The sequence below is a fragment of the Panicum virgatum genome, chromosome 2K (genome assembly GCF_016808335.1).
Source record: "Panicum virgatum strain AP13 chromosome 2K, P.virgatum_v5, whole genome shotgun sequence".
NCBI lineage: Eukaryota > Viridiplantae > Streptophyta > Magnoliopsida > Poales > Poaceae > Panicum > Panicum virgatum.
Window position 1 is genome coordinate 20,595,991 of NC_053137.1, and position 13,694 is coordinate 20,609,684.

At 47.1% G+C, this 13,694-nt stretch overlaps 2 protein-coding genes across 2 annotated transcripts; both read left to right on the plus strand.

Moving 5' to 3' along the window:
- Positions 1 to 160: 160 nt before the first annotated feature.
- On the plus strand, positions 161 to 7,087 carry LOC120671076 (delta(14)-sterol reductase-like). The gene is made up of 13 exons (XM_039951315.1): positions 161 to 307; positions 419 to 536; positions 656 to 726; positions 1,720 to 1,776; positions 3,892 to 3,983; positions 4,185 to 4,232; positions 4,952 to 5,072; positions 5,151 to 5,197; positions 5,359 to 5,440; positions 5,656 to 5,732; positions 5,839 to 5,958; positions 6,366 to 6,440; positions 6,522 to 7,087. The coding sequence occupies exons 1-13, from the start codon at positions 254 to 256 to the stop codon at positions 6,673 to 6,675; spliced, it is 1,116 nt and encodes a 371-aa protein (XP_039807249.1). The 5' UTR covers positions 161 to 253; the 3' UTR covers positions 6,676 to 7,087.
- Positions 7,088 to 10,196: 3,109 nt separating this feature from the next.
- LOC120671086 (arogenate dehydratase 1-like) lies at positions 10,197 to 11,958 on the plus strand. Its single transcript, XM_039951327.1, has one exon. It carries the CDS (start codon positions 10,329 to 10,331, stop codon positions 11,580 to 11,582), a length of 1,254 nt encoding a protein of 417 aa, XP_039807261.1. The 5' UTR covers positions 10,197 to 10,328; the 3' UTR covers positions 11,583 to 11,958.
- The last annotated feature ends 1,736 nt before the right edge of the window (positions 11,959 to 13,694 follow it).

Sequence of the window (13,694 nt, forward strand, 5' to 3'; positions counted from 1 at the left end):
TGTCCTAAGATTAAAAGTAGGGTAAAAGTATATAAGACAAAGCATGCCATAATATATTTTTATAAGAAAACCATGCAATAGTAGAGTAAACAAATTGTAAATTGAAAAAGGAATGGCAGCCCGAGTTTTATTTGGGCCGAGTCGAGCCCAAAACCTTGACAGCGACCGAAGTCCACGCGAACCACGCGCCACTGATTGACACTGCAGGCGCCCCCCAGCAGGCCACCACAGATCCCCGCCGCGACGGAGGAGAATGGAGGCCGCCGCCGCCGCCGTGCTCCCCGCGCTGGTGCCCTCCAGTAGCGCGGTGGGTGCCTCGTCCCTCATCGCTCGCCGCTGACGTTCCTCTGGTCTGGTTCCGGTCGCTGCGCGTCGGTCACTCACCGTGCGCTCGTGGTGCTCGCTCCGTGCTGTGCAGGTGGTGGTGCTCTTCGCCTACCTCGGCTACCTCGCCGCCGCCGGGGCTATCCTCCCGGGGAAGCTCGTTGCCGGCGCCGTCCTCCCGGACTCCTCCCGCCTCCACTACCGCTGCAATGGTAGGCAATGCTTATCGCCACGCGCGGCCGATCCCTGAACCCCTATGGGGCAACCAGCGGCATTGCCTGGTGTTCTTCTCCTCAGCTGAATAATGCTTGCGTGCGTGCGTAAACCGCAGGTTTGCTCTCGCTCCTGCTGCTGCTGGGGCTCTGCGCGTTCGGCGTCTACATGGGGTGGATGACTCCCACGGTGAGCCCCTTGTTCATCCCCAGTGGCGGAGCCAGGATTTTGAAGTTGGGTATTCCCACTTCAAACAAAATGCTCGATTGATCATTATGGAGGCTACCCATGTTTTGGGCTCTTAAAGTTCATCAATTGATTTCTTCTTCAATTTATAGAGCTCTACAATATGCAGTAACGATGCAAATACTAACTAAAAAAATTAAGCTAGAAAAATAAGAAAAATGATATTTTACTATGTTGATACTCCATCATTTGCCCTGTCCCCCTTGTGCAAACACTGTTGCGCTGCGCAGCAGCTCTCAAGAGGCTCAGCTCTAAGCTCTTGGCAGCCGGCCCCCTCTGTTGGCCTGCCGGCTGCCGTGCCACCACCAGCTACCCCTTGCTGATGCCAACGCTCACAATTCAAGCTTTGGCCATATTACTTTTCAAAAAAAAAAAGCTTTGGCCATATGGCATAGCCATGTAGGGTGCTCCCGCCGCACTGGCTCTGGCCCTTGTTGCCGCGCTCCACCGATGGTCGCTCACGCTGGCTCAAATCAATTTTAGGGAAGGGCTCAGTGAAACTTGGGGGTTGAGTGAGAGACACGCTGCACCCCTTGATGTGGTTTGGAGTGGCAGTGGGCTGGCTTGAAGAAACTGGGAGACTAGGATTATGCTTTCGATTGAATTCGAACCCAAGAAATGGAGTATTTGGCCCAAAATATTTTATACTCATGGTTTTACTTGATATACACTAAACTTTTGCTAGAAAAAGTTGGGTATTCCTGGGAATACCCAGGAATCAACATGGCTCCGCCCCTGTTCATCCCGGTGCCCTGCACGTCGGTGTTCAACTGTTCAATTGCTGCGCTATTTACACTCCGGTTCAGCGAGGACCGAACGGAAGTCCTATTCAGATGATGAGCATAGTGGAATTTCTATTGGGTTTATGCTAATTGTGAGTTCACTTAGGTGTGAGGAATTTATCGATTGATTGTTCCTGTTTGTCAATGCTTGCAGGTTGTGGCTGACAGGGGACTCGAGCTTCTATCCGCGACCTTCATTTTTAGTGTCGTTGTAAGTGCCACCTTGGTCGGACCTTTCCATGTCATAAGCACCTGCTTATGAAGATTCTAACTGCTTGATGTACATTTTGGGTGCCTGGATGCCATCATTTGTGTAAAATGGAAAAGAGAAGTGGGTACCTTGCATGCATATGCAAAATAAACATTCAAAGATTTTAGATGGCATATTACGCTCGCTGTACGTTTGGGCGAATGGAGCTTCCAGACCATCTGAATGTCCAACACTCCAACTTAATGACCTGGTCTTTAACTCTCCATGTCAATATTTAGGTTATTATATGTTCAGAATTAAGTAATTATAAGATAAGTTAAGTGTTAATTCGAGTGAAAGATTCTCCCAATTGGCCTTGATCATGGGTGTGTCTCATGTGTGCACGCTTTTTTCTTGCCACTATGATTTCGTAACAACAACAACAACAACATAGCCTTTTTCCCAAGCAAGTTGGGGTAGGCTAGAGATGAAACCCGAAATAAATAAGTTCAAGGTTCAGGCACATTGATAGCTATTCTCCAAGCGCTCCTATCCAAAGCTATCTCTTTAGAGATATTCCAATCTTTAAGGTCTCTCTTAACCGACTCATCCCACATCAGTTTAGGTCTACCTCTACCCCTCTTTACATTATCGACCCGCTCAAGAACCCCATTACGCACCGGCGCCTCATGAGGCCTTCGTTGGACATGTCCAAACCATCTCAGCCGATGCTGGGTAAGTTTCTCCTCAATTGGTGCCACCCCGACCCTATCCCGAATAACTTCGTTCTGGACTCTATCCCTCCTTGTGTGCCCGCAAAACCACCGCAATATCCGCATCTCTGCTACACTCAGTTGCTGGACATGTCGCCTTTTTGTAGGCCAACATTCAGCACCGTATAACATCGCCGGACGAATTGCTGTCCTATAGAATTTGCCTTTTAGCTTTTGTGGCACCCTCTTGTCACAAAGGATGCCAGAAGCTTGCCGCCATTTCAACCAGCCAGCTGAAATTTTATGCCTAACATCTTCATCAATGTCGCCATCCTTTTGTAGCACCGATCCTAAATACCGAAAAGTATCCTTCTGGACCACCACTTGCCCATCTAGACTAACGTCTCCCCCCTCATGTCTAGTCGCGCTGAAATCACACATCATGTACTCGGTCTTGGTCCTACTAAATCTGAACTCTTTCGACTCTAACGTGCATCTCCACAGCTCTAACTTCCTATTAACCCCTGCCCTACTCTCGTCAACTAGCACCACATCATCAGCAAAGAGCATACACCAAGGGATCTCACCTTGTATATCCCTTGTGACCTCATCCATCACTAAAGCAAATAAATAAAGGCTCAATGCTGACCCATGGTGTAGGCCTATGTTAATAGGAAAGTCAGTGGTGTTGCCATCACATGTCCGGACAAACGTCGTCGCATCCTTGTACATATTCTTAATGAGGGTAATGTACTTAGTTGGGACTTTATGCTTCTCCAAGGCCCACCACATGACATTTCTCGGTACTTTGTCATATGCCTTCTCAAAGTCAATGAAGACCATGTGCAAGTCCTTCTGCTCCCTATATCTCTCCATCAATTGTCGTATTAATAAAATCGTCTCCATGGTTGACCTTCCAGGCATGAATCCAAATTAGTTTTGGGTCACACTTGTCACTCTTCTTAGGCGATGCTCGATAACCCTCTCCCAAGGACTTGCCACTATGATTTCGTAACATAAAAAAAAATCATCAAATGAATAATCTATAGGGGATTTGGATAGAGATTCACAAGAAAATGATTTGAGATGGAATGGCCAAGTGAGACTTTTCCGCCACAGGTGGTGAGAGGGAGGGAGGGGAGAGGCCGAGGGGGCTAGATGAATAAAGTAGAAATACACCAATTTTCGCCGTGTAAATTTGTGAAAATTAAAGCTTGACCCTCCTAATGATCAATCAATTACAAGCTGGCCTCCCTCATTGATGTTTTCTGGCTCCTCCCCCTGGTTTCCGCTAGTTTGGCCACGATGGAGATGCTGGCAAAAATGTGGCCAGCATCGTTCATATTTTCATCATGCAGTATTTTGTTATATTCTCAAGACTGTATCAAAGCTATTTGATTGGTATCTCACTCTTTAATTTCAGGTCTCCTTCGGACTATACTTTGCCGGCACCAAGTCCCGCCACAAAAGTTCTTCTTTGAAACCACATGTTAGTGGGAACTTCATAGAAGATTGGTAACTTCTAGGAGACCCTATGTTGTGTCTAATATATAAATATATGACTGGCTTATTTGTACACTTAAAATTTTTTGTACAAATTCTTGTTATTGTTGAAAGATCAAGCATAGAGAATCTAAAAATATGACTGGCTTATTTGATTGCAGTTCTGTTTTAGTTATCACTGATACCTGCTGTGTTGATCACTTTGTTAAATAGGTGGTTGGGAGTGCAGCTTAATCCTCATTTTATGGGAGTTGACCTCAAGTATGTTGGCAATTTCGTTCTTGTATTTTTGCTTGCATATGACTTGCTGCTGTGTCAGAATTTCGAAATAGGATCAAGGTTACCAAGAGAGTTTTGCTATTGGTTGATTGACATACACCTATGATTTATGTACAATCTGTTTGACCCTTTGCCAAATTCATAGGTTCCTTAATGTAGTCAACTCATACCTCATACTTGCATCAATTGATTTTATACATGTAGTCTATGAAGACTACCTGGTCAACTTAAATGGAATTCTTAGTGATTGTTTATTATGCTACTTAGTGTTTAGAAATGAGGAAGAATTGATGTTGTGTGGAATGTGCTGAAAGTCAAGTTCCGTAGCTATTTAATTTGGTGTATTAAGATATAGAGTCGATAATACTGATAAGAAATGGAATGCTGAGGTTAGACATTCTGTATGAGTACTCTCTTTATTTTCTCCTCTGTGTACTGTATTGTTTATCCACCAGACCACCACCACAAAAACAACAACATAGCCTTTTTTCCCAAGCAAGTTGGGGTAGGCTAGAGATGAAACCCGAAAGAAATAAGTTCAAAGTTCAGGCACATTGATAGCTAGTCTCCAAGCGCTCCTATCCAAAGCTATCTCTTTAGAGATATTCCAATCCTTAAGGTCTTATCCACCAGACCACCACGCCACAAATAACCTGACGTGAATAAACTGTTCGTGATAACTATGTTTTCAATCATTGCAGATTCTTTTTTGTGAGGGCAGGAATGATGGCATGGTTATTTATCAACCTCTCTTTGTTTGCGAAGAGCTATCTAGCTGGTTCAGTCAATCTTTCGGTCATTCTCTACCAATTCTTTTGTGCGGTATGGGACAGAACCATCATCTTAATTGACCATCTTCTAACCCATTATTTGTAAAATTAATTATAGTTGTTCATGCAGTGGTATATTATAGATTACTTCGTCCATGAAGAATTCATGACCTCAACGTAAGTATATCACATGTGGTCAGTGGTAAATAGATTAACGATGATCCTGAACAATATATGTTGAGATCTCTTGTGGGAAGATTAAAGATAATCAACTTACTATTCCAGTATTCCTGAACGAAAATGATGAGACCTCTTATTTCTTTCATTGCTATATCCAGGTGGGACATTATTGCTGAAAGGCTGGGTTTCATGCTGGTGTTTGGTGATCTAGTTTTCATTCCTTTCACCTTCACTATTCAGGTATATATTTTGTTTACGCTTCTTATGGAAAATGTTGACCTGTGATCCTAGCTATTGAGTACCTTAGGCAGACAATCGTACCCTAACATCAATTTGATTTGTGTTTATCAATTGTCAGATTTCGTGCATGCAAGATCATTGATGTCTCCTGCATGAAAACAGTAGGTTGAGAATTTAACTAATCAACAATTTATGATTTTTTTTCTTTTGGTCAGGGTTGGTGGCTTTTGAGAAATGAAGTGGAGCTATCACTTTTAGCTTCTGTAGCTAATTTCTGCATCTTCATTATTGGGTACTCTTGCTCTTTCTCCAGAACCTTTTTTTGCATTATATTTGCTACATGCCTATTCCTTGCATTCTAACCTTGTTCACTATACTTTATACCATGCGGCACACAGCTACCTGGTGTTCAGAGGAGCTAACAAGCAAAAACATATGTTCAAGAAGGACCCCAAAGCTCCTATATGGGGAAAACCTCCCAAAGTCGTTGGGGGAAAGCTACTTGCATCCGGCTACTGGTAAGTGCACATGCATCATGTGCAATTCATGCAACCCAATGTCCCTTTGTTAATCACATAATATTTATAGGCTGTCTTAAAAACCTATTCATAGATTATAAATAACTAAAAGCCATATGTCACAGGTTTCTTTTAGATGGCATATCTATATGTGTAGTTAATTCTGATAAGTTGAGAGTGAGAAGCAAATTTTCTAGAGGTAGATAATAGTGGCCCCAAATGATTTTTATGTAAGATTCAGAGATGTAGCAATTTGTGCTTGTGTTGTATCTTGCTTCTTCAGTCATTATATTTTTTGAAATGTTTGATAGCCCAGACATTTCCTTCTCCGTTAAAGAAAGATCAAGTTTGTTGAGTTGTGTTGTGAATGTAAAAGTATAAAGATCTAAGGCATCCAATAATTACAGGGGCATCGCAAGACACTGCAATTATCTCGGAGATCTACTGCTAGCACTTTCGTTCAGTTTGCCCTGCGGATTCAGGTGACATTTGAATCTCTGTTATGCTTCCATCTTCTCAGTTGGATGCTAGTGATAGCCAATGTCGAAATCCTCTGTTTGCAGTTCTGTAATCCCGTACTTCTACCCGACGTACCTGCTGATTCTACTGATCTGGAGGGAAAGGCGCGACGAAGCCAGGTGCTCGCAGAAGTACAAGGAGATCTGGGCAGAGTACTGCAAGCTCGTGCCTTGGAGGATCCTACCTTATGTGTACTAGTTGGAAGTCGTTACTTGGCACTTAGACAGTCGGCAATGCTGAAGCAGCAGGTCATCCTAGCCTTGTCTATTGGTCTTGGGTGGTCTCCTGGCGAAGCTCGTGCCTTGGAGGATCCTACCTTATGTGTGCATGCGGCGCTTGCTGAGTTCTTGTATGTTATCCCCGGGACATTTATGTTTCGAGTCGAGGCACCACGTTGTTGTTGCAGTGTGCAAAGGTAAGGTGAGGGTGTTGGTACTTGATTTGTCTGGAGATAGGAGTAGAATGGAACTGAACTGTACTGTACTGCTGCTGGCAACGGCAGAGGGTGTGGCACGGCAGGAGCGATGCGTGTGCATGTGGCGGTGATGTGTACTTCAGAACTCCTGCGTGTTTTTTATGATAAAAGGAAAGTTCCAGCCTCAAGCATTCACACAAGCATTCACAGGTGGATATTTTTTTTAAGGAAAACAGGTGGATGTTATGCAGCCCAACAAGACACCAGCAGCACACAGGCTGCTCAGAGAACTGCGTGTACATAAGCTGCGTTTCTGTCGCTCTCCTGATGTGTCAAAGACTCCTAGTAGTTGTTACCTGTTGAATTCGATCGTTGGACGAGAAATTAGGCCTGTCCTTTTTGCGTGGAGATACATGAGGTGGTTACAGGAAATGGTGAGCAGCAAGGGTTGTATCCTCCTTGAGCTGGAAGGGAGTTGGATTTTTGGCAAGCGAATGTGGATAGGGATGTTGGGTCCATTTGGCAGAGAATTCAGAGCTGATTCTCCGCTGAATCTAGCAAGGACTCACCGAAACAGTTTTTCACATAGAAGTGATTCTATGCTGATTATGTGAAGTTAACTAAGAGGTTGGGAGTTGAAAAAAAGTATATTCTCCTAATTCTGTGAAGAGATTCTCCATCTTGATTTTAAGAGCTTATACTAGAGAATAAAAGGTTATGTTGTCGCCAACTTGCTTCATCTCTAGTCTACCTCAATTTGCTTGGGGAAAAAAGGCTATGTTGTTGTTGTATACTAGAGAATCAAAGAGAATCACTTTCAACCGCAGAATTACTTCTCTCAGAGAATTAGTTTCCGAAAATAATTAGAACTAAATGAAGCTTTATCAAACACACCCTTAACTATATGTAAACATGGTAGATCCGAGTGCTAGCGGTGATGTTGTCACTCGGAACCATGGCCGCTCTACCTCCTTCCTAATCATACTCTTCAGTGCTTTGAAATTGGGTGAGACGGGATGAATCCTCCCCGGGAGCCGTCCCGTTGCGTTGGAACCGGGTCCAGGGGGTCTGGTACTAGTCTTCAACACACGTGTGAAGTGGAACCAGGTCCAGGGGGTGGCGCGTCCAGCGAGGCATGGCCGCATGGTCATGGAAGGCACGCGGCAGCTCCAAGCCAACTTAGACCTTGGCGCTGTTTAGATCCCAAATTTTTACACCAAAAAATATCACATCGAATATTTGGACACATGTATAGAGGACTAAATGAAATCTATTTATAATTTTTTTTTGCACGAATGGGTTGTAAATCGCGAGACGAATCTAATGAGCCTACTTCATCCATGATTTGCAACAGTGATGCTACAGTAATTGTTTGTTAAGTATGGCTTAATTATAGATTAAGTATAGTCATTAAATTCGCCTCGCGATTTACAACCCATCTATATAAAAAGTTTTGTAAATAAACTTCATTTAGTACTTCTAAATGGCAAGATTCTGTTTCCAAAAATTTTTGGGAGAGAAACTAAACACGGCCCTTGTTTAGTTCCTTCACAATTCTAAAATTTTACAAGATTTTCCATCGAATCATTTAATGCATGCATGAAGTGTTAAATGCAGCTAAACAAAATAACTAATTATACAATTTGTTTATAATTTGTGAGATGAATTTTTTAAGACTAATTAATTTATAATAAAATAATAATTATTAAATACAAACGAAAGTGCTACAATTACACTTAAAAAATTTTAAATAGATTTACACCTAAAACTTTTTTTTAGAATCGATTTACACCTAAAATTTTATACATGACCTTAGGCAAGACGAGACACTAGTAGTACGTTTCTTCTATCCGAATAACTAAAAAAAAAAGGCAGGACGAGACATTTTCGTTCAGGTTCCTGTACGGGTTGGTGTCGACGGATGCGGCGCGGCATGCGGACGGAGATGCGCCGGCGTGGCGCATACGGCTCTGGGTGGCCTGCCACGTTGCACGTTGCTGCAACTGAGGTCCTGTTTGGTTAAAAAAATCTTTAGATTACTTTTAGTCCCTAGGCTAAAATGTTTAGTGTCTACCTGTTTGATTTCATGGATTAGGCCAATTTTAGTGGGAGTTTTATGGACCTAGATATTTAAATTGAAAATTAGATAACCGTGCCAGATGAGTTTCATGGTGATAAAAACTCTCCTCACATTCTATGAAACTTCGTCATTTTCTCTCCTTGCCACGTTAGCAAAATTAATGATATTTAGTGTCATAAAACTCTCCATGAAACTTCCACTGAGATTAGCCTTAGAGGAACTAAAAGACATTAAATAAAGTGAACAAAATACCCTACTACCCTTATTCTGCATGCATGCAGCCAGCCATGATGGAGATAGAGGAGGTGGGGACCACAGGGTAGGATGAAATTGTAGGCTAAAAATCTCAAAAAGTCTCAAGTGGGATTTCTCATTCTTTAACTCCTAATATATTTTTAGCTTCAAAAAATTCCTCCTATTTGGTTATTTAGCTCCATAAATTCGAGAGACTTATACAAAAGTCTCGTGATCCAAACAAACAGCTATGCAGCGTGCCAAGAGAATTGGATGGGGGCGCCCCCAGCAAAGATGGAGCGGCTCGTGGTCAGCTCAACGGGTGAGGTACTCTTCCTGAAAGGCTGAAACCGTGACGCCGAATGGGTTCCGAGACGAGCGAGAAGGGGTCGCTCAATCGTTCGGAAGATCTCGCAGCACACAGTAATCTTAATTAATTTGCGTAAAATAGGTCCAGCCGAAGCCGATAACAATCGTTTCGAACACGTTCGAAATAAAGATTGCTGCTAGCATCGCATTGCAAAGATGCCCAAGAGCCGGGCAGATCAGGCGGCCGCCGCTGTCACCAAACACCACACCAGTCAGTCCAGAGACGGGGGAACGGAACAGAATGCACGCACCGTCCAAGTCTCTCTCTGTCCAGCCAAAGTTAAAAACTTTTTGGTACTTGCCTCCGCGACTAATAATTTACCCCTAGCCGCAGTACATTTCGTGGCGGGAAGTGGGATGGGATCGGAGGAGGAGCGCAACGGCTTCCAGTCAGTCAGTCTCCGCGGCGTTGCGTTTGTTGGGATCCGCCCGCCCCCACCAATCCCCGGCGGCGTCACACCACCCGTCACCTCGCCGGCCGCCGCGGCGCAGCCAGACGCAACGCAACGACAAGGCGAGGGGTCCGCCGCGCCGCCCACCACACACGCCCCCGTCCTGAGCCCGACCGTATTAAACCCCGCGCCCGCGCGAGCCCCTCGTCTCTAGCTGGCTTGGGTGGCTTGAGCTGCCTTCTCCGCCACCCACCGCCCACCCACCTACCGCTCCAGCCGACTAGTACAGGGGAAAAAATTAAAAAAAAGCGCCGCGAAGCGCGGGGAACGAAATCGCCCGGCGAATCCACCCGCCGCCGCGATGGAGGCCGCGCCCGCCGTGCTCGACGCCTTCTTCGCCGGGCCGCGCCACCTCCGCCCCGGCGGCGGGTGCAGATCCGCGCGCCTGCAGGCCCAGCCGTGCCGCGCCGCCGCCCGCTCCGCGCGCGCCGGCTGGCAGGCCGCCTGCGCCAGCAACTCGGGCAGGCAGCCGGCGCCGCGGGTGAACGGGCCGCCGCCGCCGCCGGCCCCCGCGCTGGAGGCGGCGCCGGCGCCCGCGGAGCTGGATCTGGTGCCCGTCTCCAACCTTCCCCGCCCGCTGAGCATCAGCGACCTGTCCCCGGCGCCGATGCACGGGTCGCAGCTGCGCGTGGCGTACCAGGGCGTCCCGGGCGCCTACAGCGAGTCCGCCGCCGCCAAGGCCTACCCGGGCTGCGACGCCATCCCCTGCGACCAGTTCGAGGTGGCCTTCCAGGCCGTGGAGCTCTGGATCGCCGACCGCGCGGTGCTCCCCGTCGAGAACTCGCTCGGCGGCAGCATCCACCGCAACTACGACCTCCTCCTCCGCCATCGCCTCCACATCGTCGGCGAGGTCCAGCTCCCCGTCCACCACTGCCTGCTCGCGCTCCCGGGGGTGCGCCGGGAGCTGCTCACCCGGGTCATCTCCCACCCGCAGGCGCTCGCGCAGTGCGAGCTCACGCTCAACGCCATGGGCCTCAACGTCGCGCGCGAGGCCTTCGACGACACCGCCGGCGCCGCCGAGCACGTCGCCGCGGCGGGGCTCCGCGACACCGCCGCCATCGCCTCCGCCCGCGCCGCCGAGCTCTACGGCCTCCAGGTGCTCGCCGACGGCATCCAGGACGACGCCGGCAACGTCACCCGCTTCGTCATGCTCGCGCGGGAGCCCATCGTCCCGCGCACCGACCGGCCCTTCAAGACCAGCATCGTCTTCGCGCACGACGCCGACGGCACCTCCATCCTCTTCAAGGTGCTCTCCGCCTTCGCCTTCCGCGACATCTCGCTCACCAAGATCGAGAGCCGTCCGCACCGCCACCGCCCCATCCGCCTCGTCGACGACGCCAACGTCGGCACCGCCAAGCACTTCGAGTACATGTTCTACATCGACTTCCAGGCCTCCATGGCCGACGTCCGCGCGCAGAACGCGCTCGCCGAGATCCAGGAGTTCACCTCTTTCCTCAGGGTGCTCGGCAGCTACCCCATGGACATGACGCCATGGGAAGCCGCCGCCGCGCCCTACTCCCGCGTCGACAATACCAGCAGCACCAGCCAGCACTGATCAATCAATGGTGAATCGATCGCCACGCTTCTGTTTAATTAGAAAGAGGAACGCGCAAGAAAATGTTCTTTTATTCGCTTTCGATTTGGAGGAGGATTGCATTGCATTTGGTCGATGATTCTCCTCGATGCTCCTAGCTTTTGAATTCTTGTAGTGAAATCCGAAGAAACGGTGAAATGTAGGGGGGCTCTTGCTGTATGCTGTGGGTGTATGTAATTACAGTAGATTCTTTCTTCTTCAAACCTTGGAAGGAATCAAGTGAAAACCATCAACAGCCACTGCTGTCTGCCGCTCGGTTCGGCAGCCAGCTCCAGCCCAACAATATTTCTCTCTTACACTACTCCAGTTCCAACCAGACCAATAGTATTTTCTCTCACACTATTTCTCCGGCTCCAACCTGCCGAAGGCAGTGTGCATCTACTACTACTATTTCATAATTACAGCATACTACTATTTCATAATTACAGCAGAGTCATGATACATCTGTTGCTTGACAGACATGTCTCGTCGCGTCCTGAAGGATTGGCGGCTCACCGATCAAAACGCCATCTCTTTCCTTGTCTCGCTCTCGCGTGATAACAAGATAACAAAGGAAAAAGGGCACAATCTCTTCCTGTTGTTGGCTGCTGGGATTGGCGTTGCCGCGTTGGCATCTGCTCTGCTGGGGAGGACGCGAGAAGATTCAAGGGCCGGCCGGCGGCGTGGTTGGTGCGAGAGCGAGTGGACTTGGACTTGGCGAGGAGTGGAGAAAGAGAGGAGCTGACGAAGGAGGCCGCGGCCGGCAGGTGGGCAGCTAAGCTAGCTAGGTGTTGCTCGCTTCCTCACCGATTTGGTACTTTCTTTCTGGTAGGTGGCCGTCCTCGTTGAGCGCTCGATTTTATTCAGACAAGACCGACACTCGCCTTTCTCCGATTCGTTGTTTAGTTTTCAAAAAAAATTCTACAGTATCCGTTCACATCGAATGTTCGGACACGTATTAAATACTTAAAATAATAATTAATTACATAGTCTAATTGATTAGCACGAGATGAATCTTTTAAGTTTAATTAGTCCATAATTAAATATTATTTATCAAATAACAATGAAATATGCTACAACATTATAACAAATAATTTTTCACCAACTAAACAGGGAGAGCTCGAGCCCTAAAAATCTCTGGGGTTAGGCTGTTTCCAGCAGCACACCATTGCGGATGCGGAAATCACATGGGATGCACATTCTGGCCCACCACCTGCAACTCGGAAAGAATCCGGGTGTTCCAGCAGCGTGCGCATCTAGGCAAGATTGTATCCGGTAAGGAGAGAGAAGCGCGCAGATATGGGGTACGCGACGGGCTGGTTCCTATTTTGCACATCCGCATCGGAGATCTGCTGGAACATGCTACAGTTGACTCCGGATACGTTTTTTCCGCATGCGGGATGGGATACGAGGTCTGCTGGAAACAGCCTTACCATTTGCCGTTTTGCCACTGACGGGTTTGGGAGATCTCGAGCCCTAAAAATCTCTGGGGCTGACCATTCGTGGCCTTCAGGGTGTGTTTGGTCGGATCTTGCAAATGGTTCATGTACGGAGGAGGATTGGATGATGTGATCCAATTAATTTTCCTGACCCATATTATTCGTCAGTGTTAGCACAAGATTATGTTAAGAGTTGGATGGCTTCATCCTTGATGAGCTGATACGGTTCACCCGGCCAAATAAAAGATGACCATTTAACTTGAACCATTTCATTTACAAACACATCCAACCAAACACACCCTCAGACTCCAGCTCCTGAGTCTAGATCAGAGTAGATCATATGGAGTGAGGGGGTCCTCTCACGAGACAAGCAAGCAACGGCTGCCTTCTATTGTTCAATTTCCAGCATGATGGTACCTTTTTTCCCCTTTTGATCCGCAGACTGGCACTTATTTAGTCAGTTAACAGAAAAACAACCACACCTGTTTCACATGACACAAAAAAGGCACAATATATACACACCACACACGCTCGGTTTTGCAAGCAAACCGTCGAGGCTAGCATTGTACAAGCGTGAATCCTTCTTAGTTGGAAGATAAACATCGTGCTAGTTTTTTTTTTCCTTTTCTGACGCTCTGCTATCCGATGCATGACA

What these genes read in the sequence shown, in the direction of transcription:
- LOC120671076 (XM_039951315.1), top strand. Translation starts at nt 254, where the DNA reads ATGGAGGCCGCCGCCGCCGCCGTGCTCCCCGCGCTGGTGCCCTCCAGT. An exon ending in GAAGAATTCATGACCTCAAC is followed by an intron (nt 5,198 to 5,358) that starts GTAAGTATATCA and finishes TGCTATATCCAG; the next exon opens with GTGGGACATTATTGCTGAAA. An exon ending in TTCTGCATCTTCATTATTGG is followed by an intron (nt 5,733 to 5,838) that starts GTACTCTTGCTC and finishes TGCGGCACACAG; the next exon opens with CTACCTGGTGTTCAGAGGAG.
- LOC120671086 (XM_039951327.1), top strand. Translation starts at nt 10,329, where the DNA reads ATGGAGGCCGCGCCCGCCGTGCTCGACGCCTTCTTCGCCGGGCCGCGC.